Source organism: Manacus candei, unplaced genomic scaffold (genome assembly GCF_025592945.1).
Source record: "Manacus candei isolate 608988 ecotype Guabito, Panama unplaced genomic scaffold, ASM2559294v1 h1tg000047l, whole genome shotgun sequence".
NCBI classification, from domain to species: domain Eukaryota; kingdom Metazoa; phylum Chordata; class Aves; order Passeriformes; family Pipridae; genus Manacus; species Manacus candei.
In genome coordinates, this window is record NW_026138095.1 from 3,918,427 (window position 1) to 3,945,326 (window position 26,900).

The 26,900-nt window shown below is 48.2% G+C and overlaps 1 protein-coding gene across 1 annotated transcript in view; it reads right to left on the reverse strand.

Moving 5' to 3' along the window:
- Positions 1–26,900, reverse strand: part of RHBDL3 (rhomboid like 3) — a 64,189-nt gene that overhangs the window by 14,612 nt on the left and 22,677 nt on the right. Inside the window, exons 3-6 of the mRNA XM_051797599.1 lie at positions 14,688–14,846; positions 6,989–7,213; positions 6,167–6,315; positions 1,794–1,906 (exon numbers count right to left, since the gene is read on the reverse strand). Of these exons, the coding sequence (XP_051653559.1) occupies positions 1,794–1,906; positions 6,167–6,315; positions 6,989–7,213; positions 14,688–14,846 (646 nt within the window). The remainder of the gene's footprint in view (positions 1–1,793; positions 1,907–6,166; positions 6,316–6,988; positions 7,214–14,687; positions 14,847–26,900) is intronic.

Below are 26,900 nucleotides of genomic sequence, written 5' to 3' on the forward strand. Positions count from 1 at the left end.
CTGCTCAAAGCTCCTTTCATTGCCAAATTTGAGAGTAATTTCAGAGCTAGAGAGACAAAGGCAGATTTGGTGTCACAAGACAGGGATAATGAAGATCTTTTTGATGAGCAGGAACAGGAAAAAGACACTCTGGTAAATCTTGAGAGAGTCCTCAGTAGTACATAATCTAACAAACTTCTGTGCTGATTGCTCAGCTGATTCTGGGTCAAGAAAGTGCTGAGGTTCCACCAGGCAACTGTGCTGACAGCTCCCTCCTTCACTGTATGGCCCTGAGACTCCTCAGCTCCTCAACACTGCCATTAAGGAAAATGTTAATGAGGAATAAAGGAAGGAGTAATGAGAACTTGCAGTTAAGTCTTCAGACACTGCACTGAGACTCAATTTCAGCTTCAACGTGTCTTCTTAGTCATGTCAGACAGATGAGAAAAAACCCATAAAATTGTGGCCCATGTCTACATTTTACTGTTTATTCCTGACTGTTTAGGAGCTGACTGATCCTTATATTGCCACATCCTCATCATGAGTATATCTACTTCTCTCTCTCCTGGCACATATCAAAGAATTAAGTACGTTTCACAACTGGCTAACAACTCCAATGGGTATCAAGGGATGCTTTTCTGCCTGGCACTGTCTGGTCTCATTTGTAGTTCCATTCTGCAGCAAGAAAGGAAGTTTTCCCTTTCCATTTGGCACTTTCTTCTAGAATTTATAGGTCATAAGGTGGGAAAGGCAAGCCCATGGCCTCAGGAAGGTGAGAGGCAGCTGGAAACTCCCAGTGCTCCCCTGGGCTCAACTGCAGCAGGTTCAGCGTTCCCCTGCCTCCCTCACCTGGCACAGGTGAGTGTATTTACACACACCAGTGAATCTCCAGGCTTTGGTGGATGTATCTATGCAGAAAAGCTGGGAAGTTGCAAATTGGGAACCACTTCAGTGAGTGCTTTTTAAAATCACAGTCCAGGGACAGTGGAGCTGGTCTGCTAATTCCTTTCTCTGCATTAAATAGTGTGGTGTTTGTACCGGGCCTCGTCCTGTGTCCTAGTCCAATTACTCTTTCCACAGTCTCTCTCCTGGAATGTAGGATTTATTAGTACCCAACACAGTCCATTTTACAAAGGCTTTATCTGCTCATTATGGAAAAAAAATAATTACGTAGCTGAGAAAATACACCCAACCAAACACCATAAATCTGGAACTGAGGCAGTCAGTCATTGTCTGAGTTCCACTGTGAAGCTTCTGGTTGTTCTCACACCCTCCTCCTGTTTTAATTAGATGTTGATCTATTGTCAGCTAACTTCCATCACCTCCAAACTGCTGGAAATTCCAAACATAAATAAAAGCAATACAGCACAAGCTGAAAATCAATCAAATCCTGTGGCTTCACGATCAGATGAATTTTCCAGACTGCTGTGCACTGCTCACAACCTACAACCAAATACTTCCTGCTTACTCAGGCTGTAGAAAGCTGATAGGACAAATGGAGGCAGATCTGGCACAGGACCAGCATCACCTCCACATTCAGCAAGACCATCTAAAATAAGGCTATTTTAAAGTAGCAGGTTGTTGGTGCTTTTTTAGGAGGTCTCCTAAACACAGAGCCTGTGGCTGGATAGAAATAGATGTCCAGCTGTACCATACTTCCCACTTCCAGCCCCCAGAAGGATTTCGATGCCCAGAAGATCAGTGACTGCTCTTCTCCTGATCCCAAACGTCACAAAACATTTCTCCTACACCAAAGTCAGCACAGGCCATTTTCAGCTGCTTCTCCACCCGGGGCATCCAGAGGTGGCACCTACCTGCCACAACTCCTGCGACGTACACGAAGCTGATCCTCGCCGCTCCGTGCACCATCTCCAGGGGAACCCCGACCAGGAGCTGAAGGACAACGTTGAGTCCAAGGTGTTCTATCCTGCAGCAAGGAAAAACAACAGCTGTCCTCTCTTCCAACTCTTTGTCTGCCCTTGAGGCAGAGATGTCTTGGAAAGAACAATCAAACAGCACCTGCTTCATGTAAGTAGATTGTAATCCTGGGAAAAACAATGGCTCCTGAAAAACTCAGGCCCAGAGCTCGGATTTTTCTTCCCTCCTTGCTGCTTTTATCTTTTTCACATCCACCCAGATCCTTTCAGCCAAAGACCTCATAGAATGTTTGGTTCTTAGTCAGAATTTTTTTTCTTTTTTTCTTTGTTTGAAGGAGTTAAATGACTTGTCAAAAAAAAGCAGCAAGATGGTAGCAGAGCCTGGAACAGAAGGGAGAAATGTGACCTGCTCTTCTCCTCTCCCCTCCTAATGACAGAGCCTTTCCCTGCACATCACAGTGCCATGATGTGGAGGGGGTGTTAAGTCAAGAATGAGGTGAGTCTGGAAGTTCCAAGGCAGTTGAACCATAATGCTGCTTAACAGTGTGTGCTGTTTGACTCTTTTCCGTGCCTAATTCCATGTGATCCTGGTCAGAATGGGAAGCACAGGGTGTTCTGATCTCTGGTCGGGGCCAGGTGTATTCACTGAAACTCTCTCTTCACCTACCCTTGTTCCCAGTACTGTCCATAGCAAAACTCCTGCTGAACACTAGGGGAAGAGCTGAGAGAACTCTTGGAGAACCCCCCCCGTCCCACTGTGCAGAGCCACCCGCAGCCTGGGGGCAGAGTGGGACAGCTCAGATGTGCACGTTGGGTAACGGCTCCAGTGCAGCAGCTTTGGCCTGAGCTGAATCAATAGTTTCAAAGCAAGTTCTTTGGTGCTCTAATCAATACAACTTAACAAAACTGTCCTGCCACTTTTCAAAGCTCTAAAAAAATATTTTCCGTCTGCAGGATCTTCCAGTGAGGTAAAAACAGCACCAGGGTCCTGAACAGGGTCCTCAACACCAAGGTAGTGCCTGAGATTTTGCCTGGGCTCACAGGGCTGTGACATCCCACTGGAGCCAGAGTATCCTGCTTTTTGTGTGGAGAGTACCTGAGTCTGCTCACAAAGCAGGTGGATCTAAATGACACAGTGGTACCTTAACACAGAAGGCCAATGTCTTTTGGGGAAAAAGAAAGCAAGGTAGCTAATGCTTTGATAACCTACGTCCCATTTTGCACAAGAAAAGGGTGGCTCACAGGCAGCCACCAGCAGTCTTTGGTTTAAGTTGTATGCATTTCCACTGTTTTGGTCTTTTTTTCATGTTACCATAGCAATTTCCCATATACATCAGGGAAAAACACTGCTGGTGAGATGCAGTAATGACAGAACAGTCTCACAAATGAGATTTTAAAGTTGGACCGGAAAAAACTGCTAGAAATGATACTGCAGGAAACAGTCCTTTCCTGACATCTTAATATTTTTGTTTGCATTGAATTTCTCTCCAAAGATAAATTTCTCTCCTGCACGAGACACTCAGCACTGCAATTTGTCATCATGGAAGCTGCTGCATGGAGCTGAGTTCTTTCACTCCCTTCCTCAAGGCTTTGGAAGCCACTGGACATGGTCATACTCTGGCACTTGTTCTGGTCCTGCATGTTCACAGAACTCAGGAATTGGATTAGGAACAACCAGCAAAGGTCAGACTGAGATCACAGAGAAGAGTCAAAGCATCCCAGTGCCCTTTCCCAGAGGGGAGGGCAGAAGCCTTGGCTGGCACACAACATCATGAGGTGCCACCTGACATTCTCACACAAAGCCCTGGGCCTGATTTTTCAAAGGAAGCTTTTGTAAGAGCTCAGCAAAGTTTATCCTGGACTCTAAAGAGACTGCTCTGATTCACAGCTGTTCTTAAAAGACTTCCCAGGAGCAATCCCATTCACTTCTCTTCCCCATCATGATAAGAGCTTTGAAGGCTCCACAGTCAATAAGAACCCATAAAATATAATTACCCTTTGCCAGTGCTGAATGTGTCATTCTTGAAATGACAATTTCATTGATTTATTAAAGACTTTCTCCTTCCCTGGGACCAAACAAATGGGACTGAGCATCAATGCAAGTCATTAGTTATGGCAGTGATACAAATGTGTGGGCTTCAGATAATCAACGTCTGCTTTTCATGAAAGCAGAAGGGCAGAATTTACAACTTTGCCTTTTCAGCCTTGGACAAAGCTGCCTCCACCAGGACCAACACACAGCCTGTACATTTTTGGAATCTTTCTAGAGGCACAGCCAGCCAAGCCTTAGCAACTGCTGCCTTCCCCAACACCTTCTGGCTGCCACTGGCTCTTCAAAAAAAGACCCAGTGCACTAAATTAAGGAGCAGTCCACATTTCCATTTAAAAGTCTCAGCTGGAAGCAGGATAACAATGGACCCATGGCATTGTGTTATCCTCCCGTTTGAAAGCGAGAGGAGAATGATGGGCATCCACTAAAAACATTATTACCTTTCCAAGATTTATTGTTTTTCCTCCCGAGAAAGGAGCTTCACACACAGAAGTCAGCAATAAAGGAACATTTAGCTTAACTCCACACACTGCAGATAAATCACAGGGTTTATTGCTCCAGGGGGACTCTCCATTGTTTTTCAGGCTGTGTAGCTAAAGGATTTGGAATCCATCAGCACAAGGAGTCCTCTGCTCAACACCTTCCCTGCTGCTCCACTCTGGGCCAGCCACAGGGGTGACATAAACCTGGGAGTGTGTGACACAAACCTGGGAGTGTGAGCAATGCCAGAGTCCTGCCTGCTCCAGGCAAGGGTCACCTGGCACAGCTGAGGGAAGCAGGACACAAAACCTGTCCCTGTGCAGGTGCTTCTCTGCAAACAGATCCCAAAGCAACCTGTGGTCGTGTGAGTGATGCAGTGAAACACCACCAGCAGCAGCAGAAAGCCCAAATACAAATCAACATTAGCTAAAATCACGTGTTCTTTCCTTTTCCAAGCCCAGTTTTCCCCCTATCCTCAGCAATGGAAATTCCCACTTCTCATGTTACAAAACCAGCCCCGTGTCTAAGCCCTGCAGTCTCCTCTTGCACATTGAAACCTGTGTCCAGTGCATTCCTTGGAGGGACTCAACACACCCAGTACAGATTTTGCCACGTTCAGAAGTTTCTTCTAAAAACTTTTTCCTACTCTGGAGTGGAATCTGTTCTGTCCTGTGATTTTTATCCAGAGATCTGGGGCACATTTTGTGCTTCAGGGCAATTACACCCCAAGGCAGTTATTCCATGGCAGAGAAGAGACATCAGCATGTCTTCCATCAGAAACATGGAAAAAGAAAAAGATCAGCTTGATCTTTCATAGAAGAACATTGACTGATGGGAAAGGCTTTCTATTTAAGAACAAAGGGTCCTTATGCAGTTTCAAACTCTAAACTACTGCTGAAAGGCTTGTTGCTGTAATTTTTTCAATGACAGAATTAAAGAAAATTGCAATTATCTGCCAGGAATGTGTGAAGATAATGATCTGAGAAACTGCTCTGAGGGGGTAGAGTGTTTTGTACAGGGATGAACTTTCCTGTGGCACTCACTCATCACCATGGCATCAGAAACATCACGCAGCTAAGTCTGTTGGAATTTTGGGAGGGCTAGAAGAGAGTTAGGATCCCATGCCTTGTATTCTTTTCCCAAGTCTGCTGCATATGAATGTAGGAGGAGTCATTTTACTGTGCACCTTTTGCATTTTGCATGAGATGGACCTTTCTCTGTCCATGTGGTCAGTGGATTGGCAGCTCTTTGGGAACACTGGTGTTTGTACAGTGTGGACCAACTGGGAGCTCAGTCTTGGCTTCCAGGCATTACCTCAGTCCCTGCAGGAGGGACATTCCTGAGTGATGACATATCACAGGCACATCTAAGTGACTTTTCCAACCCCAGCTAGGCAGTCTAGCAAGAACACATCCTTGGAGTCTTTAAATACCAGTCCAGCATCCTTGCAGACTTGTCCTACCACCTGCACAGCTCCTTTAGTGGGACACTGGGCTTGGGCCTGGTGAGTTTTGGGAAGTGTACAGCACGATGGTGCCAGCACTGCTGGGGAGAAGAGTAACATCTCTGAAGTTCCTTGTGTTGCCTTCTCCCTTCAGAGAGCTGCAAAGGGTTGCCCCCCATGGCTCAACACTCCACAACAGCTCCAGATTTTTACACACAATTTAGAATTGATTTTTAAAAATTTATTTCTGAGCTGATTCTGTCACTTCCTCCTCCTCCTCCTCCCTCTCTCTGGGGAACCTGGCCTGTGGGGAATCTCCAGTTTGTCAGTACTCACCCTGCATGCATGAATATGTAGGTTAGGTACCTCCAAGCCTGAGCACGGAGCTGGGGATGGTACAGCAGTGCATTCTTCAGGTACAAGGGGTGGCTGACTTGCAGCACAAATCTGTCTAATACCACTCCATTGTAAAGAAAAAAGGCAACCTAGAAGAGCAGAGCGATTCCTTGGTGAGCAAATGCCTTTTCTCACTGAAAAGCACTTTGTAGCTCAAAATCATTGAGAAATAAGTTGCATATGCAATAATTTTTCTCTCATTTGACAGCACCACATAGCATGAAAGTTCCTCATTTTGAGGAACCTGCAACACATTGAGATAACTCTATATATGGCCTCCTGTAATACACCAGCCACTGAGTCAGGAACTCAGCACCCTGCTGATCAGGCCCACGTTATATCCTCCTCTCTCCAGCACATTATTCAGCATGCTGAGATCTCATCTGGGCAATGGATGAGCAGGTCAGAATATTTAACCCAGTTTCTCTCCCCTCCTCTTTCTCTCCGTTCACGTAATAGAGGCAGCCATACAAAAATTTGTCTTCCAATTCCATTACTGAAATACCAGTTTCCTTAGAACTGTCCAGTTTTCACTCCTCAGAAAGTTTTGCTGTAGTTTCCCAAGTTCTGTCATACACAAGTTGTTTCAATGACAGGATCACAGCTCTACTTACACACACCCCGACAGGGAACCGAAGTGGCCACGAGCTTCATGTTTGTCCTTGCCGGGATCTAAATGAGTCCCACTCTAACCCTTGTTTGTGCCCCAGCAGAGCCTTTGGCAGCGTGGGGAGGGTTCCCAGAGGTTTCTGGGGTACTTGCCTCCACAATAGTGATGGTGATCATGAACCAGGGCGGGGGGCAGCAGGTGTAGCTGTCGTAGTACCACTTGCGGTCGATCTCCCGCGGCAGAGTCTCGTAGGCCACGTGCCGGATCAGCCTCTGCGAGAGGCTCAGCCCCGTCTCCTCCAGCAGGGCCTTGCTGCACAGCCTCCTGTTCCCCTGCAGGATGGCCTGGCGGAAACTGTTCGACCTCTTGTTGCTCATCTGGGTCAGAAAGAAAAGGAAGAAGCCATGAGGGCAAAGCAAGGCCTGGCACAACCACCCCGAGAGAACAGCGCCGGTTTGGCAGCAGAGAGACCCCACCAGGGTCTTTAGGAACTGAGCCGCAGGATGATCCTGGGTGATCAGTGGGGTGCAAGGAAAACCAGTACCAGGGGCTGCCATGATGATGCCAATAAATGAGGTCAGGGCACAACAGAGGCTGTTGATGCACCTGGCTGAGCTCCCTGGCCTGTTCTCCAGCCTTCACCATCAGTTATCACGATCCACATTCCTGTGTCCTCCATCCCTGCTCAATCTCACTTCCCTGCACTTGTCATCTCTTGGGGCAGAAAGTTTCTCTAGTGTAGCAGCAGGTACATTCACAGCACCTCTAATCCTCGTGGCAGGAGTTGGCTCTGGGCAAAGAAAATCATCTCTTTGTGTAGAACAAAACTGCACAAGCAACAGCAACAAAACAATAAATTAATCCTGTGTACAGGCTATCTTAGCTCCTGTAAGCCTGGAAGTCTTTACAAGGCTTCTTTTAAAAGTCATCCTCAGAGGGGGCAGGTTCTGAGATGGAGCAGGCTCACAGCTAATTGGTATATACATTATCATCTTACATGCATAGATTTAGCTGTCTATCTTTTTGAGCACACACTTTCCCAATTTGGATGCATAATTAAAGCAACTGCATTTGCAAATTAGGCAGATGGAATTTTATGCCGAGCCTGCTGGGGGCGGGGAACAAACCAGGTCTGAAAGAGCTTGCTCCAAGATTTGGATAATTGCTAATTAGCCCTGATGTCAAACAAACCTCCTGCATTACAGTCACTGTCTGTACTGGCTGAATCTTTGGCAGGAAGCTCCAAAGGCTCAGTGTGCACACAGACCTCTGCAGAGGGACCTTTTACAGTAAACAGGCAGCAAAGCAAACATGACAGCCTGGTCCTTCTTCTGAGAGAACTGCTAAATGCTCTCAGCAGCATCTCCAGCCTCCCAGAACTGAAGAAGAGATGACACTCACACCACTGCCTCCCAGTTGTCTTGGATCACGCTGGTTCCAGCTGATATCCCAAAGCCAGCAAAGCCCAGTGCCCAGTCAGATGGGGAATTGCTCCAAGCTGGACCAAGCTGCTTAAAACACAGTAATCACTGCAGGGAACCACCTCCTGTTAATCAGTGCAGGAAGGCCAGGGGCCATCTAAGGTGATGGCACTGCACCCACTCTCCCAGCAGCTTCCCATCCCTCCTCAGCTTCAGTTTGCAGCCTGTCCCTCCCATAGGAACACTGACAGGGAACTGATGTTCTTAATTTTTTAAAAACTTGGGAAAAATTTGTTGTTGTTGCTGTTCTCTTTGAGTGAGAAGATGGTTTACCCTAATGACTCTCTCCTTTTCTCTCTCTTTCCTTCGCTCATTCAGAAAACAGTTATAAAACAACATTTCTGGCAAAAGAAGCAGAAAAGGCAAAGAAGGAAAAAAGAAGGTCCACAAAGATCTTTCTTCCAGTCTTCTCAAGTCTATCACCCAAAAGCTTTTATTTAAAATTGGGGAAGATGAGGGGCAAATGAAGATGGTGACCTTCTGTTGCATTAAGAAAGGCCACTTATATTGAAAGACAATGTTGTCACAGAGAAACACCCACCAAGTGTAAGGCTTTCCTTAGATGTGTGAGATGCTTTTTGGTAGGTAACAGAGGTTTCAAAGGTACCTTTAGCCACCTGGTGAGCTCACTGTGTCTGCAGAAGAAAGCTTCACTCCAGGTCAGTTCTGAGCAGCCTGTGGGAGCTGTTCTGTGAGTGCTCCCTCACACAGTTCATTCTGTTCTCTCTGCCTTTGCTCCTCTTGTGGACAAGAATAAATCCAGACTGAAACTATAAACTGGCCTGAAGATACCAGACAGTTGACTGAAGCTGCTGATGTGCTTATTCTAATCACAGTGACATGTGTGATTTCCTGCCTTCCACCGAACAGTCAGTGCTTTTCCCTGCTGCAGCATTCAGTGGAAAATATAATTGTTTCCAAGGAAAAATCATTGTTGCAGCTCAGCATCCAGAAGTGCTGACCACCCTCAGCAGATCATCCCTACAGAGACTGCCAAGAGAGATGGGCAGGGAACTGCAAAGGCTGCTGATGTTCATGTCTGTGCTGAGCTCTTAACAACAATTTCCGTGTGTCTGTCGAGCAGAGGATCCAACACAGGCACTGCTGAACCCTCTGTTATTGCTGAGCAGACACAAAGGGACTGGCTCAGTTCAGTCACCTGGACTCAGCACTGCCCTGTCACCCCAGTGACCTCTCTGCAGTCCTGCTGACGAGCCCAGACAACAGCCAGGGCACTGCAAATTCATCAGCATGGTGTTTCTGAAGGTGTTCCTCAACATACTAAAAACAAATCAGGAGGGAAAGGTCTTCTTAGCTTTAAGAGCAAAATACTGCAGGATCGCTGTGGAAGTCACACCTTAGGTGAACAAAGCCTCTGGCTCCCCTGGGGAGGTGGGAATCTGGACCTCCCAACACTCAGTGACTTGCCCAAGGTTGTAAACTGGAGTTAGAATCCAAGTTGCACAATTTATCTGATCACTAGGCTGTACTGCTTTCAAGCCCTTCTGTTCAGCACAAAGCTCTGCCTTCCTCCTTCCAGAGAGGAAAAGAAACCACAGGATCTTCCACACCCCACATAGAAGCTGACATGAGAGCTGACTGCCAGGGCTCAAGGAAGCACCACAGTCCTGGCCCTACTCACAGAACCCCATCCCTTGGTACCAAATGAGGAGGAGATGGGCATGAGGAGAGACAAGAGGATTAAGTCACTACTGCTGCTCTCACCAGCTCTTAATCAGAAGCCTGTTTTGTTCCTCAGACTGACTTTGGAAGACTCAAGTCTTCCTAAACCGAGTCTCGCATATGGTCACAATTTGCTGACTTGATTTTGGAATTACATAATATTGGTATTTATGAGCCAAGTACTTAATCATCAGCTGAAAGAACACTGGGCCCATTGTTGGCCTGCACATTACTGCAGCTCCAGAAGCCCATGGCAGCCCATCCCACTTCTCTTCATGCAACTGGTCTGTGACTTCTGTAATGAGTGTGATGATAAAGCTGCAAGCAGATGGGCACAGCAAACTGTGTGTGGAGAGCGAAGGTAGAAGTGAGGAAACAACACATTCCCTCAGTCCTTCAGGCCTGCAAAATGTTATTATGCAGAGAGAAACTTCCCTTGCAGAACAGCCAAGCTGACCTGACTGGTGCCCAGGAGCTGCCACCTCTGCCCTTTGGCATTACCATAACCAAACAAAGCCAGGCTTAGAGCTCCAGCTCCACTCAAAGGCTGGGTTTGGTACCTCTGTCCAAAAGGAAAATATTTTCCTACATAGACCCAAATCCGTCTTCAACACTGAAAACATCAAAACTTAGGATGAGTCCTCGCTGTCTAATGTGGGACAGCACCAAACTTTGGGAAGGTGCAAAGTCTGGAATGGGGCTGGGCTAATCTGCAGCCTGCAATGGGAGCTGTCCATTCCCTCGGGCAGCCCAGCTCCTCTGTGTTCCTTGGCCACCTGTACTGCTGTGGCTCCCTCAGATAATCAGGCAGCATTTCCCCCATCTCCAGTTTCACAGCTTGTGTGGGGCACAGGACCCTTTTATGGCTTTCTTCAGCCTCCCTCAGGAGGTTTTGAAAAACCTGGATTTCTGCCCATTACGTATTGCACCTCTGAGGCTGGTCTGGAGCTATTTTTAAACACACCCAGCTCTGTGACAGGCCTTGCATTCAGCTCTGATCCTCCAAGACACAGAACACTAAATCAGAAGTTAGCACAAGCTTTTTAAAAGCCTCTGCCAGCTCCAGTTTTATAATCCACTTCACTTACAAATTCAACCTCTCCAATCAATTTTGCTTTCAAGATTCACATTTATTTCCTTCCCTCACTCCTCACTTCTACAAAATGCTAATGTGGGCAGAGCTGGCTTTTCCCAAAGCTCGTAGCTCAGCATCAAGTTCATCTGTCACAGATGTTCACATCCTCTGAGTCAACCTGGTGGCACTTTCCCAAACAATATCAACTGGGGAAAAAAGCAAATACCAACATCCTGATTTGGTCTGACCAAGCAGTGGTTACTCAAAAAAAAAGAGGCAGAAGAGACCTGCTCAGCAGCCTGTAGCACAAGACACCCTTCCACTAACACCTAATCATGTTCCAGCCTCTTCCATGAAGTAAGAAACTCCTGCAAAGATCCTCCTCTCGCCTTCTCTGGTGGCCAACAGACCTGCTCATCTGTCACTCATGAGGGGGAAGAGCAGAGGCTGCAGATTCCTTGCTGCCCTCTCCAGTTTTATTTCTTCACTTGAAGAGGCAGGATTTGCAGCCTGGCAGCACACTGAGCAAGTCAGAGGGAATCACAAAAACTAAGGGAAATCTTTCTCTGAAGGGTACAGTGTGCTGCCACCAGAACAGTTTGGATTAGGGTGACCTGAGTACTGTTACACAGTGCTACAAAAATGAGTGCTGATCACTGAAAATGAGGTAGAATCAGCCTGTCCCTAGGAGCCAGCAAGGCCAGGGAAAGCAAAGTGGGTGGTAACACTTGATCTGGAAAACAAAGGCTGTACATTTAATTAGCTAATACATTTTGTGCATTACTGAGGTGCTACATCAGCTTCAAGTTACTACAAAGCTACAGCTCCACATTTCTGTTGGAAGCAGCAGTGTTTTCTTTTTCCCAAGTCACATGAACTCTGTCTCAGAGCTTACTGCTGACTTCTTTAGCTCCATTCCAGTTCACAGGGTGTTCCGTGGAGTAGTCCAGGAGTGCCAACAGCAACTGCTGTTCAGCAAGGATCCAGCAAATAACATCTCAGCTGTAATTCCCTCCTGGCTTGTCTCCTCTCTAGAAGCAGCAAAGTTGGTTAAACACCTTGGTCCATTGTCTCCTCCTGTGGCCTGTGCTGCTCACAGCCAGAATGTTCTCTGTGCATTTTTAGTGTCTCTCTCCCAGACAGCAAAGAGGCACGAGATGCCCCCACTTGGACAGGAAACACTTTGTTATTCTGCACTGTCTCAGACACAGGATAAGAAGCCCCATCTGAAGCTGCTTTGTGCTGTTCTTGCAAGTCTCAGTGCAGAAACAGAAATGGGTATGATTGCAGCATTGTGTTTTACAACTACATGAGATGAATTTCATACATACAGAGGAGCAGGAATTTCCAATGAGTTGCCTATCTGATTTTTTTCAGGCTTTTCTGTTTGCAGATCACACCAGGAGCCTTCAGCTTCCCTGAATTTATTCATTACTCAATTTATTTCCAGAGTGATTTCCAGGGTCTATTCTCATATTGCAAAACTTCCAATTTCAGAGATTTAAGGTGTTTGCCTGAGCTGAGAGCAAGCACATGTGTGGACGTCCTTATTAAGGTCAGGAGTCCTATAATAACATTTTTTGTGCATCTAGAAGTTCACAAAGCATTTTGACATCCGAGGATAACAGAGCTTTGCTCAATAACAGTCCTTTAGCTGGGGATCACAGTGTTTGAGGGAGCAGGCAGAGTTCTTGGTGCTCATGACAATGCTGGAGAAAAGGAGATCAAGCACAAACATGCACCTAAACACCACCATACAGAGTTTCCAGGACTGACAGCTGTGAAGTGAAGGAAATCCCTAATTACACAGGGATTCTGGGTCAACTGTGCTGTTGCTTTCCATCAGGAAGTTTGAAAGGCAGGGAAAAGAGAAGGAGCCCTAAAAAAGTTTGGATGTTGGGAATCAATAGAAAGTAGAGGAGAAGTGAGGTGTCATTTGTAAGTAGTTTAATGTTCTGGCATTTGCATTGCTTATTGATTGGAAAGTGCAAAAAATGCAGACAAGGATGGAGGGGCTGATGACAGGAAAATCAATGGCTTCTTTACAGGAGTCATTCAATAGCAGTGAAGGAAATTTGCCATTTTGCAGAAATCCATCAGGTGGGTGTGAGCTGGCAGGATCCCCTATTCCCAAAGGAGCAGGATGTATAAGCATTTCACTCCCACCTGCCTCTCATCAGCTCATGCTGCTCCCGAGCCCAGTGGAGCAAGGAGAGAGGAAAAGGCTCCTGAGCCTGGTGCCAGTGTGTTGGCTGGCCCTGGACCACCATTTCTGCAAAATAAATGAGATGATATCTCATCCTGCTACCCAAGTGCAGTGCAGCCCAAGTAGTGAATGCCTGCATGGGACTTTGAATATCCCAAACTGTAGAACAAGCAGCTGTTGCTCTAAATACACTGCTGAGTACCACGGACCACACTGTTTGTTATGCTGGAGCTGAGGAAAACCTCACACCACTGTGATCTCTTTAATAGCTGCTGCATTTCTTCTACTGTGTCCCCAGGCAAGGGGCTACCAAGACAGCCTGGTTAGATACAGCAGGTCTGGGATTGCATCACTGTCACCTTGACAATGCCCGTGGCCTGACAGAGGCTGTGACCTGGATCCTTCAATGCTGGGCCCTGTAATCATACTTTTCTGATTGATGTGAAGTCAGGACATACGGAAGACACTTTCTTTCTAAACCCAAAGCACATGCATGAGTGACCACGACAAAGGAAGGGATCAAATCCCCACGCTGAGTGCAGCAACACACAGAGCAAATGACTACACTCTGCATCCAGAACACATCCAGCTTTCCAGTGAGACCTTAGGGACATCAGCTTCCATTGCTCAGTGACTTTGTCTCACCCAGGTTTGTCTCACTGCTGCACTAAAGCTGCTGGGACTCAGGTGTGCAAAGGCAAAGCCCCTGACTGGCCACTGCTCAAGACATCTTGCAAACAACATTTCTAGGCCATTCTGGACATCTGACAACACATGTCTACATTTGTGTTGACTCAACAAACTGCCTTGACAAGAAAGGGAGCCATCCCTTCACTAATTGACTCATTAGTAGAGATAGAGAGGCATCCAGATCATGACTCATGCAGTCTGAGGCGTCTCACCTGGGATAAAATGAACGTGACCTAGAAACAATTCCTCCCTGCTGCTGTTGATGCCTAGAGCAGTGCAATGTGATTCCACCCAGCACGTCAACACAACGTTATCTATACATTTTTGTCTGGAAGTGCTGAAATCTCTAGATAAAACAGGAGACATCCAGACTGACAGACGTCTGCTCGCAAACAAATGGCTCCTTGTTGCACCTAACAAGTGATATTGAGAGCAAAAGCCTCTACACCAGCAGCAGACATCGCTTCATGATCTTCTTACAATAGCTCCCACAGTCCCTTCCCATGCAAGTTTGTTTCCCTGGAAAAATCAGCAGCAACTCAGCTCTTAGCTTAAGAGTTCAGTCACCACTGAATGTTTCAGCAAGTCCAAGCAGAATGTGGTGCAGGCACACAGCAAACACTGGTGTTGATAGAGGGAGGGAGAGAGTCTGTCCCTGCACAGCCCCTGTTTGCAGCAGAGCAGGGGCTGACAGGCCCTGCCAGCCACACACTCACCAGGTTGACGAAGTCCTGGTAGCAGATCCTGCCCTCAGAGTTGCTGTCAGCCAGGGCCAGCAGCACCTCCAGCTTGTGGGGGTCCAGCTCCGAGCCGTGTCTCTGGAGGAGGGAGCGGAACTTCTCAGTGCTGATGTAGCCAGTGTTGTCAGGATCGAACTGGGACAGGAGGGGAAAGGGCCACAGTTAACCACTCCATGTTACACACACCTCCTGTGCATCCATCACCTGCTGCAGACCCCCAGGGGCTGCTCCAGGCTTTGGTGACACTGCCCTGCAGAGAGGGGTGAGCACAGGCACCATCGTCCACACCACCATCCCATCCCATCCCATCTCCACCCAAGTTTCAGCTACGTCCACTCCCTTCACCTTCCTTCCCTCTGCATCATCATTTCTCCTGTCTGTTTTTTACATCCCTCTCTATCTGGACTATCAAACAAACCAGAGATGCAGTCTGTGAGATAAAACATACTGAAAATGGTTTTACTCCTCTATTTCCTAACACGATTGCACCACATGAATATGCCACCCCTCCTCAAGCCCTTTCTGTGCTCAGTGTTTTTGACAGTCACCTTTCCAGATCACCTCTACAGATGCCATCACAATGGCAAGTGCTTTCACTGCTGAAGAGCTATTTTAAGATGTTTTGGAGGGAAAGTCTTTGGACAGGGAGCAAAGCAGGTGAGCATTATGTCAAACTAAAAATGACAAGGCAGCCACATGCCATTTTGAGAATGTAAACCAGAGTCCTTAGAAGGAAAGTCCCAGGTGAGGTCTGGAGGGACTCCCACTCTGACCAAAACCATCACTGTTTTCCCTCAGACTAAGTGGTTAATCTCCTAAAAATGCCACTGACTGAAGGGAGACACCTTTACAAGGCTGTCCAAACTGAGGGTGTTCAGCAGCCTCCGGCCATGCTGAGCTCCCCAGGGCCCTCTGTGAGGGGCTGCCGGCTCGCAGGGCACAGCCATGGCAAAGCCAGTGCTGGCACCACACCGAGCATGTTTCTTTGGTGCTTGGAAAACTGCTGCAAGCTGCCAGGCCAGCCCTCACTAGCCCTGTGCAGTCTGATCTCCACCAGCTCCCTGTTGCTGGGAGATTTGCCTTTGATTTCCCAAACTTGGCTGTGAGGACCCTGGTGCTCAGTGGCCTCCTTTTGTAGATAATGATATCAAGCTTGTTGGCTGGACTGAATGGCTGTCAGGGGGCAGGGTGGTCAGGAGGGAGTCTTTTCATGGAAACATTTGAGACATAATAGGGCCTTGGCAGAGCCAAAAAGGTCCCAACAATCCAGGCTCTTTCCTAATGGAGAACAAAAGCTGAGCAGGCGCCGGGCCCTCGATCAGACACTGCCTTGGCACGGGAGGAGGTGGGCAGGAGGAGGTGGCAGAGGGTGCAGCCTGCCAGCAGCAGGGCTGGCACCGGGAGCAGAACAGCTCTAAAACAGACCAGCCTCAGCCATGGGCAGCTTGTTTAGAGGATGCAGTGCCCGTGTGTGAGGATCTGGCTCCATCTCCTCCTGGCCCCAGCACCTTTGTGCTGCTGCTCCCGGGCACTCTGCTGGGCTGAGGAGGAGGTGTCTGACCTGAGGAGGGGAGATCACAGCTCCTGCTGGAGTAGGGCTGTCTGCCTTTTGGCAAAGCAGCAGCCCCTCTGTGAGGAACCTGGGGATTACACAAAGTGAGATAAACCAAGTGACCTGTGCACAGTCAGAGCTGGGCACTCTCCCCTGCTCTCTGCCAAAGGTTGTCCTGCCCTTGTGAAGTGTCCTGGATGCACCTCCCTGACAGCTGGCACCCAGAGCCAAAGGTGGATTTCATCAGCTGTTTACTGTTAAACAAGGGCTTAATAATAATCCCTGGAGAAGTTTAGCTCCCCTACTCTGGCCTACTCTGATGTTTTGAGTTAACAGACCAAACTCTAAAACTAAGCCCAGAAGTCAGGGCCTCTGCACTCAGGCTCAGCTCTGTTGCTTTTTGGCTCCTGCTGGGACTCCCAAGCCAGCCAAAATTTGCAGTGCCCAATCCCAGAGACACATCCCCAGGAAATACAGGATCATTAGCATAATACCTGAGGTGACCTTTCTCAGGGGGAATTTGCAGAAGCTGGGAGATGAGTCATTCAGTGAATGGATCTAAGACCTGCAATCCCATAAATACTGCTTCTTTGTTTCCTGCAAACATCTGACCTAACCAACATCTTATTTAACTGCACCACTTTATCTTAACATTTAAGGTGTCAGAACTTCTCTTGTCTAGGACAAAACCATTTGCTCCTTGAGGGTTTAAATCCCTCTCTACTTTGAGGGCCAGGGTCAGTGACTGAAGTGTGGGACTGTCTCCGTGCCCTGTGCTCACTGCTGGACTTTGCAGGAAAGACCAAACCACAGCCACAGGGAAGGTGGCTGTTCCTTCAAAGGCCAGAGGAGATACTGAGCTGGAGCACACAGGTCCCCAGAGCACAAAAGAGCTGCTCAGATCACAAACCACTTTTCCTAGACTTTGTTCTGCTTTAAAGCCTTCCAAAAAGAAAAATTTTGTAACCAAGAACAAGAATTACACAACTGCTTCAGAGCTTCAAACCAGCCCACAAAGGCACACTAATGACTCCAGACTCACTAGTGCTACAGCAGACAGATCCTGTCACTCAGGATGTCACTGTCACTGGCTGCTGGCTTTCCAAAGGCACAGTGAAGCCTGTTTGGTGGCCACAGATGAGCCTCTGCTCCAAGGATGCTTCTTTCTCATACCAGCAGGCCCCAGCATTCCTCCTCCAGCTCAGGTCTTGCTGCTTGTCCCACCCAAACCAAAGCAGTGGCAGAAGGCAGCTGGTGTTTTCAGTAGTGCAAACAGCCTAGGGAGCCTGCTCTTCTCTTCCACAATATTATGTATAATTATTTGTTGGCATTATGTTAATGATACTAATTATAAACAGGTTTGAAGTAAAACAGTGGATCTGAACAGCATGAAAGAGTAAGAGGGGAACAATAAACAACTGACATCCGAAATAAAAGGCCTCAGAGCAGGGCCAGAGCATGGCTTCCACAACCTGGAGCAGAACATTCTACTCTAAGACCCACCTGCAAAGGAGTTCTCTTATCTATGTTTAAACAATTTTTTAACCATATAACAATTCTTTTAGGACATAAAAATCTCATCTCTCACCACAGAGCTCAAAATCCACAACACTTTAAACTGCCTCAAACCCTGTTTCTGATATCAGCTGGCCACAAAAATCAAGGGGTTGAGCTGCTCCTGTGGATCCTGTGTCCACACACACAGCAAATCACCAATGTGCTGAGTTGGAAGGGACCCACAAGGATCATTGGGTCCAGCTCCTGGCTCTGCACAGGACCATCCCCAACAGCCACACCACGTGCCTGAGAGCATTGTGCAAATGCTTTTTGAACTCAGACAGGCCTGGTGCTGTGCCCACTGCCCTGGGCAGCCTGTTCAGTGCTCAACCACCCTCTGAGTGAAAAACGTTTCCTGATAGCCAACCTAAACCTCCCCGACTCAGCTTCATGCTGTTTTCTTTGAGAGTGAAGAGTGGAGGTACCTGCTCCTCCACTGCCCCTTGGGAGGATGCTGAAGAGTGCAATGAGGTCCCCCTTCAGTCTTCTCTTCTCCAAGCTGAACATACCAAGTGCCCTGAACATACCAAGCCTCCTAAGGCTTCCCCTCCAGATCCTTCACCGTCCTCGTTGCCCCCTTTGGACACTCTCTAATGCCTTTTTTCTCTTGTGGTGCCCAAAACTGCCCCCAGTGAGCAGTGGGCACTCAAGGTGAGGCTGCACCAGTGCAAAACATGAGACACCAGACTCAAAGCCCTCGGGTCCATCAGTTATAAAAGAGGCCACTGACCTTCACAAGCCGTTTCACGTGTCTGTCCATGAGGTCTCGTTAAGGGCCCGCTGTCCCGGGCCCAGCCCGGCACCTCTGTCTGCCCCAGGGACAGACAGACAGACAGACAGTGCCTGGGGCAGGAGCGGGGCTGCGCTGAGCGGGTCCGGCCCCACCGGGAGCGCTTCCCGGGCAGGGCTCCCACAGCACCGGCACACGGAGCTTTCCTCCAGCGCAGTCCCTCCTGCCTGTGCCCATCCACCGGGGCACACAAGTGCATCCCAACGTGCCGGGATGAGGAAGGCCCTTTGCCCCCCCTCGTCCCCCCAGACAATAGGACGCTAACGGCAATTTCATGCAAGGTTTCCTCCGCATTTCAATGACAATCATCCTTAACTCCCCTGATCCTCAACCAGGCTCTTAAGCAAAAATGTAAATATGTTAATGACCGTAGCAGCCATCTGACCCAGGATCTTAATTCCCTCGCCCCAAACAAGCTGTTTTTCTCCTGTTTCTTCCTTATATTAGAGCAACACACCACAAACTAAAGGCTCTATAGCAAAACCACAAGACGAAAATAAGGGGAGGGGGCATCACAAAATCTGACGAAAATAGGAAATTTGGTTGAGAAAAGAAAATGAAATCTCAAATTGTTCCTCCTCTTTAATTAAAGATACATCAGACACGGCTGAGTGAGCAAGTAGGGTGGAGGCTGGTGCTGCAGACAGACAATGGGTATCTTGGGAAAACTCAGACATCAGAGCACAGCCAGCTGCTCCTCTCCCCATGGCAAACAGCCCCCGGGGGCATCCGAGCAGCTGGAGAGTCAACAGCTGAACTGGGCACAACAGGAGCATTCTTGGATGTGCACAGGGATCACAGTGCACGGATTTTCTCCCTGCAGCAGCAAGCAGCATCTCTGAATTCTTCCCGGGTCACTTGACTTCCACTTGCGTGCTTCCACCGGGCACACACCTTCCTTTTTTGCCTTATTTCCCAGAGAAGATCCCTGCTCAGCCAAGCCGCCTTCTGCCTCGCCTGCCTGACTCCTGACACTGGGGAATTGCTGCTCCTGTGCCATTAGGAGGTGATGTTTGAAAAGGGACCAGCACTGACGGACCCCAGCATTCCCAAAAACATTTCTCCAGGGAATCTTACTCACTAATTCCCCGAGCTGCCTGAAGGATCCAGTCTGGGTTTTCCCCCATTCCAAGTCTCAGTCAGCCTGGGTTTTCCAGGACTCAGAAGCAGAGACTGTTTGTTTAAAAAAACCAAACCAAACCAAACCAAATTGTGGCAAGAGTATATTTAGCATTTGCTGCTTTGATGAAGATTAAAGGAATGACAAGGCAGAAGATGAAATTCTTATAATCCACATGAGAGGGCAAAAAGCAGGGGCTGTTTTAGCAGGAGCTGCATCACTGCCTGGTGGAGATGATCTTCCAGCAGCTCAATGATCCTGCTCTGTACCAACAGTGGGAGGTGCAGGTGGGAGGATAAAACCCTTATCCAGCAGAGAGGAAGGCCAGTCAAAGGTAAATGCCTTTCAATCCACACTGAAATGCAGCTCCTCACCTCGTCTGAGCTGCCTGAACACGTGTGGTAGAACATTAGTGCCCCAGTGACGCAGACTCCACTCCCCTGTAAATAATGAATTTACTCACCACTGCCCAGACAATATAAAGTGATTAAGGGCTGCCCAGCAGTACTTTTAGGGCATGTTAGATTGCTCTGACCTGAGGTGAACCCAGGGGCTGGAAACATCACCCAGCTCTCCAAAGCCAGATTGCACTTAAGCATAGGGGATGTTCCCTGACCAAGCAGGGCTCCCAGGCAGACCTGCTCCCTGGAAACCTGCAGTGGGAGAGCAGGGAGCTCCCCAGCTCAGCACTTGTTCCAGAGCAGATGGGCTGTCACCCGGATTTGGGTGAGTGTCTCATGCAGCACATGGCAAAGTGGAGATGGAGGGAGCTGGTATAAGATTCCCTTTTCCTTGAAGAGCAGAGTAGCCTGAAGCCCAGGTTCATGGCTAGCTGGCCAATCTGTAAAGACATTTCTGCTCTGATTTATTTCTCCTACCGTCTTAGGCATAAAGACAGGGAAGGGACCTACATTACTACCATCTGTTGTTACCTTCTGCAAAAGCACTTCATCTAAACAGACACTGAAAGCACAGATTCAACAAGAACGAGAGAATCAAAAGATTCAGGAGTGCACCACTGCTCAGTTCTTAGGCAGACAGGAAAGAGGACTTGGGATCAGATTTGATTCTTGGTATTGCCAAGGTGTAGCACCTTGACCTTCCCATCTCATGGGCACGAGCAGCACCCCTGTGTTTGTGTGAGCCAGCCCAGAGAGGGCTGTGCAGCACGCACAGAGCCTGGCTGGGTGATGGCTGCAGGGGCAAAGGGCCACCAGGCCACCAGCACAGGAGACTGTCACCAGAGCTGGCCTCCTGAGGAGATTTCAGACATAGAAACCTATCATAATTTTCAGAGCCAGTGACAGCTGGATGCCACACAGAACTCCTTGAGTCTGCAGAGGTTCAGACCCCTCGTCCATAACCACCACAGGCCAAGAAAATCCTGAGTTTGGAGACCCTGGGAATTTCTGAGCCACGGCTTGCTGGGGAAGCCTGTGACGCTCAGCCAGGTACCCAAACTCATGTCTCTGTCTCCATGCTCATTTTTAATGCACCTCTCTTCCCTATCCTTCCTCTGCCTGTAGGTTTCCTGCTGCAAGTCCTGCTAAGACACTAAGAAAGGGCAGAGCACTCACAGGACCTGCTGAGTGAGCCTTCAGTCCTCGGCCACCTCGATGTCCACCACTCTGGGTGATTCCAGTGCCTCTCTCCAGACCAGCCCTCCTGGCAGAACACTCCCAGAAATCAGCCTCCAGTCTCTACTGGGGAATGACACGCAGTGTTCAAGCCACCCAGAACTAAATTATTCAAAATATGCCACTGTGCTGGCTTTGAAACCAAAGCCACCCCCCAGAAAGAAGGCAGGGTAAATAGGAGCTCCATTATCAGCAGCATTGCCACAGAAGGAGATGCAGCACCACAAGTGAGGGAGATAATGACGTGATTAACGAGGCAGCACGGGTGGCAGGAGATGCCCTCCATTATGCCACAAGGCTTAATGCAAGGAGACATGTTTATAGACTGAGCCTTCTCCAGCTCTGCTTCTTCCTACTTTATTATTTATGTCAGTGCATTAAGACTAATGGAATAAAGCTGAGGCACTCTAAAAAGTGGCAGGGGATTTTTAGGCGCAAATACAATTTTTAATCTTGACCCAGCACCTTGCACCCTTCACTGTTTGTTGTCCTGAGCTGCAGCAACAGGCTGGGCAGGCCATGGCCCAGACTGGAGAGTCACTGCCTGACATCCCCAGCCCAGCTCTGGTGCTGCCTGTCCCTCATTTCTGAGGCTGGGGACAGGAGACCACCTAGAGATCATCATGACCAAACTCACATGGGCAGTTAGAAAGTTTTCTTAAGTCCTGAGACGAGAGGTTTGACGTTTTCCAGAACTGCTCAGCGCTGGCCCCGACACCGTTAATATGCAAATGCCCAATCTCTTGCTCTCCCTTTTGAATTCCTCTAGTTTTCAGAGCTCCACAGTCTCCTGAGGCAATGAGTTTTGCAGCCTAAACACTTTTCATCTGGATGGTGTAAGGCATTAAATATCCATAGTACCAGGACACATGATACTCTCATTTACCACCACAGAATTATTGTTTATGTGGTTTTAGACACGTCTTATTGGAGAATCTCAAAATCTTGTATTAATATTAATTACATTTCAGGGCTTCTACATTATGAAGAGACATAATATGCAAGTCTCTTCATTCAGAACTGAGATGCAATACACTCTGGGTGGGATTGCTGTGTTTATTGCTGTCTTCAAGAGAAGACACAAACATGCACAGTCAGTCTCACAGCCAGGAGACAGACAGGCTCTAATCACTATTGCTACAAGGAAAATATTAATAAAAACAAAGCAAACCAAAACCCAACACACAACAGGGAGCAGAGCTGTTCAGCTGGGGCTGTATTTCAGGCCAAGTTCCTGCAGTCAGATCTCTGCTTGCTCCCAGCTCAACTAATTGTACACAAAGTTTCTGACCAATTCTCTGCTGTGGACAACGTCTCCTGTCACAGCAGCATCTCTGCTGGTACAGATGAGGCAGACAAGTTCTTCTCATTCAAAACAGGGGTTGGGTCTGATACTACCTGGAAAGAGTTGCATAGGTGATACCAGCATGAAAGAGTCAGGGGAGTTGAAATGTTTCTGCTCTGTATGTGGACAAAAGCCCAAGGAACTATCTCCATTATAGGATGATGATGCACTTTCTGTCCCAGCAGTAACTCTGGAGAATGTTACACAGCAGCTGCTAAACTTAGATAGTCTTGAATCAGCAGGTCAAGGTAACTTTCATCCAAAAGATTTTGAAAAGTCATTACAAAAACTGATTTTCTGCAAGTCTGGGAATGCTGGAAGAACATCAAGATCTGCTTTTTACCTTTCTTCCAGTTTTGAATCAGCAATGCAGCCCTTCCAACCACAGTGACACCCACCTGCTCCCAAAGCTGCTGGGCAGGAATGTAATGGGACACTGCAGGGCTGTTGGTCTGACACAACCCACAGCAAAGGAAGAGATGACTGACAGTGAGTAACACATACCTGAAGGAGGATTGGTCTAATATCAGTCAGGGCAGGCAACAAAAATCAGGTTGTGTCCAGCTGATATTGCGTGGATGAGAACACGGCCTTGGTCAGGTCATGAGACAAGGTCAGGGGTGTAACTGCTCTCTGCAGGGTGTCTGACTGCACCACACAGCCCTGGCTCTGAGGACTTACTGTGACACAAACTCAGCCTGTCACACACTCAACGTGCTGAAGTCTGGCCATTTGACAGGTCTCAAAAATAAAACTAAGGCAGAGAGAGTTCCCATCACACGGCAATGCCACTAATGGGGTCCCATGAGAATTCCCTCTCGCTCCTACCGGATTCTCATTTGTGACTTAGCAGCAGTCTGCATCATACTCACAGATGAGTTAAAGCAGCAAGTTACTAAGCATGAGCTGGGTCTTTTGGTAAATCTGGATGCTTGCAAACAATACATATTACAATAAAAACAAAGAGACAGCCACCTGGCCCGGAGCCAAGACTGCCAGCCAGCTCACAGGACAGGGAATGCCGTCTTCAGCAGCAGCCACTGGGGGGAAAACAGCCTTGGTTGTTACAGTGACAGCGCTCAAGGTAACGATGCCTGCAGAAAAGGAACCGTGCAGGGTTGGAAATGAGGTGCCATCACCTCTTTGGCACTTGGTGACTGGTACATCTGACTGGCTGCACTGACGGGCTCAATTCATTATCTTGTGGAAGGGAAGGTAAAGCAATGACTTGATCACTGTCCAGAGTAACAGAAAATTGGCAGTACAGGAATCTCCTCTGAGACAAAGGTCAAAGAGGTCAGAACTGGGCAGCTTTAGATTAGAGTAAGTTGATTATTTTTTACTATTAACAAGTGAAATGTCTCACTAAAAGTTTAATAATTGAATTGCAGGTTTTCCTGGGAGATGAGGAATGGTCGAGGTCAAGCAGAAGATCACTCAGAAAATCCAGCCTTCATTATGAGAGAGTGGACAATCCAAACAGCTCCCTTCTGACCTGACTGCAGCTATTGGGGCTCAGAAAAACTTGAGCCAAACAGATGCTTTAAAGCCCCAACTAACAAGTGCCATAGCACAGGTACAGCCAGAATGACCCACCTCTGCTGGAAATCAAACCATGCTTCTGGTTAGAGCAACAGCCACAGAGCAAAACTCTTATTAAACAGACTGGGAAACATATTTAACTCATGCTGGTCTCACAGTTGGCTTTACTCAGTCAAGGGGACTAAGGAGCTGCCCAAGAAACTCCTCTGTTTTCCAAGCTGAACTGGAGCAGAAGGCAATATCAGCCTTGTGAAGAGGAGGCAGAGGTACCACATAATTCCCTTGAAGGCACCCCTGGTGTTACAGTGCAACGACACAACCATCCCAAAGGTATTGCAGGCAGGCTGCTTCCAAACTGAGCTGGCAGCATTAATTATTCTCTAACTTCTACCATTTAAATGCCTGAGAGCAAGAAATCCTGGCTTGCATCTTTCCAGGGTGATCACAGGGGCTCCAGCTGCAGAAAGGAGCCAGACTGCTGGAAGCTGTGGTGCTTTGCATTGCTCCTTAGGAGATCTACTCAAATCAGGGCTGGATGTCACCCAGACTGCAGGTTCCCTGCATGCAGGGCTGCATTGGTAATTTCTGCAGTGTTTGCACTTTCCCAGAGTCTGCTGTGTCAAATATACTTTGGTTTAAGGGTAGAACAGATTTGTCCAAGTGCCAAAATTACACAGCCACAAATCGGAAAAATCAAGCTGCATTTTGGATTTTTATATGCTCTTAGTGGATACAAGAGACAAATGCAAGGCAAGGCACAATGTTCATGGAGTTCTGTCTGCCACACGTTTTCAAATAGGCAGAAAATGTATCTGAAGTTTTAAAGCAAATCATGACTTAATAAACTCCACAACAGGAATGCAACTCCCTTCTTAGGGAGAAGTGCTGTCCATGCAGGGCTCCCAGCCCAAGCCTTGTTGGAGCACAGCAGTTCTCCCTGCAGGGGACCAAATGCAGGGCTGGCCTGGGGCTGGCTGTGCCCTGCAAGGTGCAATGTTTCTGTGGGGCACAAACACAGTGAACAGGGAATGCCTTTTAACAAACCCTGACAAAAAACAGAGCAGGATTTGAAATCCCTCTTTGAGACAGCAGAGAAAAGGGTCCTTCTTACAGGACTGACAGGTCCTCACAGAGCCTGGCCCTGCCTGGGTTGTATCAGGAGCTCCTCTTAGGCTCAGCAGACAGCAGTAGATAGTCCCTTCACAGCCTCCCACACGGCAGAGCTCATGCTGTCAGTCAGACCTGCACTCATTCGCACAGCCTGTGCCTCTTTCCACCTCATTCCTGCCTCCCTCCCTGCTCTGATCACATTTCCCACGTGTGCAGGGCTCACACAGGCTTTCAGAGCACCTGCTTCCTCCCACAGGCCTGTCCATCCACTCTTCCCAAGCTCTAATATTGCCCTTTTGCTTGAACAGACTGGTTTGAATGCAGTTTAACCCCTCAGAGCTGAAGCCCCCCATGGGCACCTGGGGGCCAGCAGCCCTCCCACCCCGTTTCCTGCCACACTGCTCCTTCCATAGCCCAGGGTGGTGTGTGCACACTGCCAGCACAGGGGAGCTGCAGGGGCACAGCAGCCCAGGGCAGCTTTGGCAGAGGCCTGTGGTCCTTATTTCCTGTGTCTGCATCACAGGCACAGGCTTGTGGCTGCACTGAGAAACAACGAGCCCTGGCTACTCCAATTCACAAGCTCTATTTCCTGGGTAACACTTAAAACACACATCCAAGTGCAGAGATGGTTTTCCAAAACTGATACAGCCTCAATGTGGATGATTTAAAAGAAGGAAGCAGAGAAGACACAGGCAACAACCATAATTACAGAGTCAGCATAATTAAGAGTATTCATGTTCCTCAGAAATGAGGAAATTAAAACAACCTCTGCAAAGAGTCACCTGAGAGCTGCAACTGCTGCAAACAAAGGGGAAACAAGGTAGGAGGGAGAGACAGAAACAGATGGAACAGGAAGGTTGGGGAGTCACAAACCTCCTCCTATTCCTGTGCATCAAGCTGCATCTCTGGGAAGTGTGAAGAGAGTGAGAAAAAAAAGTCTTCTCACCTGCAAGGTAATCAGAGAGACAAATCCACCCCAAACAGTCCCACCAGGATTCCACTGGGGATTAATCAGCCCATCAAGTGGGGCCAACTTCTAGCAGAGCATCCTCCCAGAGCACACTGCAGACTGCTGAGTGTGGCTGGTCACAGAGAAGGGAGTGCAGGGGCACAAAGGGAGGAGTGGGGAAGGGGCAGGAGGAGAGGGTAGCCCAGACTGGCTGGGAGGAAGCCCAGATGAATGGAGAAAGGCAAGCAGGGAGGTGAATGAGCAAGAGGTGATGAATGGTGGGGAGGGCATGGCAGTTTTACACAGGGCAGAGAGCAAAGACAGACCTGAATGGGGAAGACTGAAAGATGCCGCTTGAATGGAAGGGGAAAGAGGGGGAGAAGTGGGGCAGGGAGAGAGCTGAGCAGCACAAAGTGAAACAGTGCAGACAGAACAGCTTCCCACATGGACTTGACAAGGCCTTAGACAGAGAGACAAGTAACACAGTGTGAACTTTAATCCAGGAGCAGAAAAGCTGCCTCGAGCAGACAGTGCGACCGTCGTCTGTCCCGCAATAATCCCCCCACCATCGGGCACCTTCTTTGCCC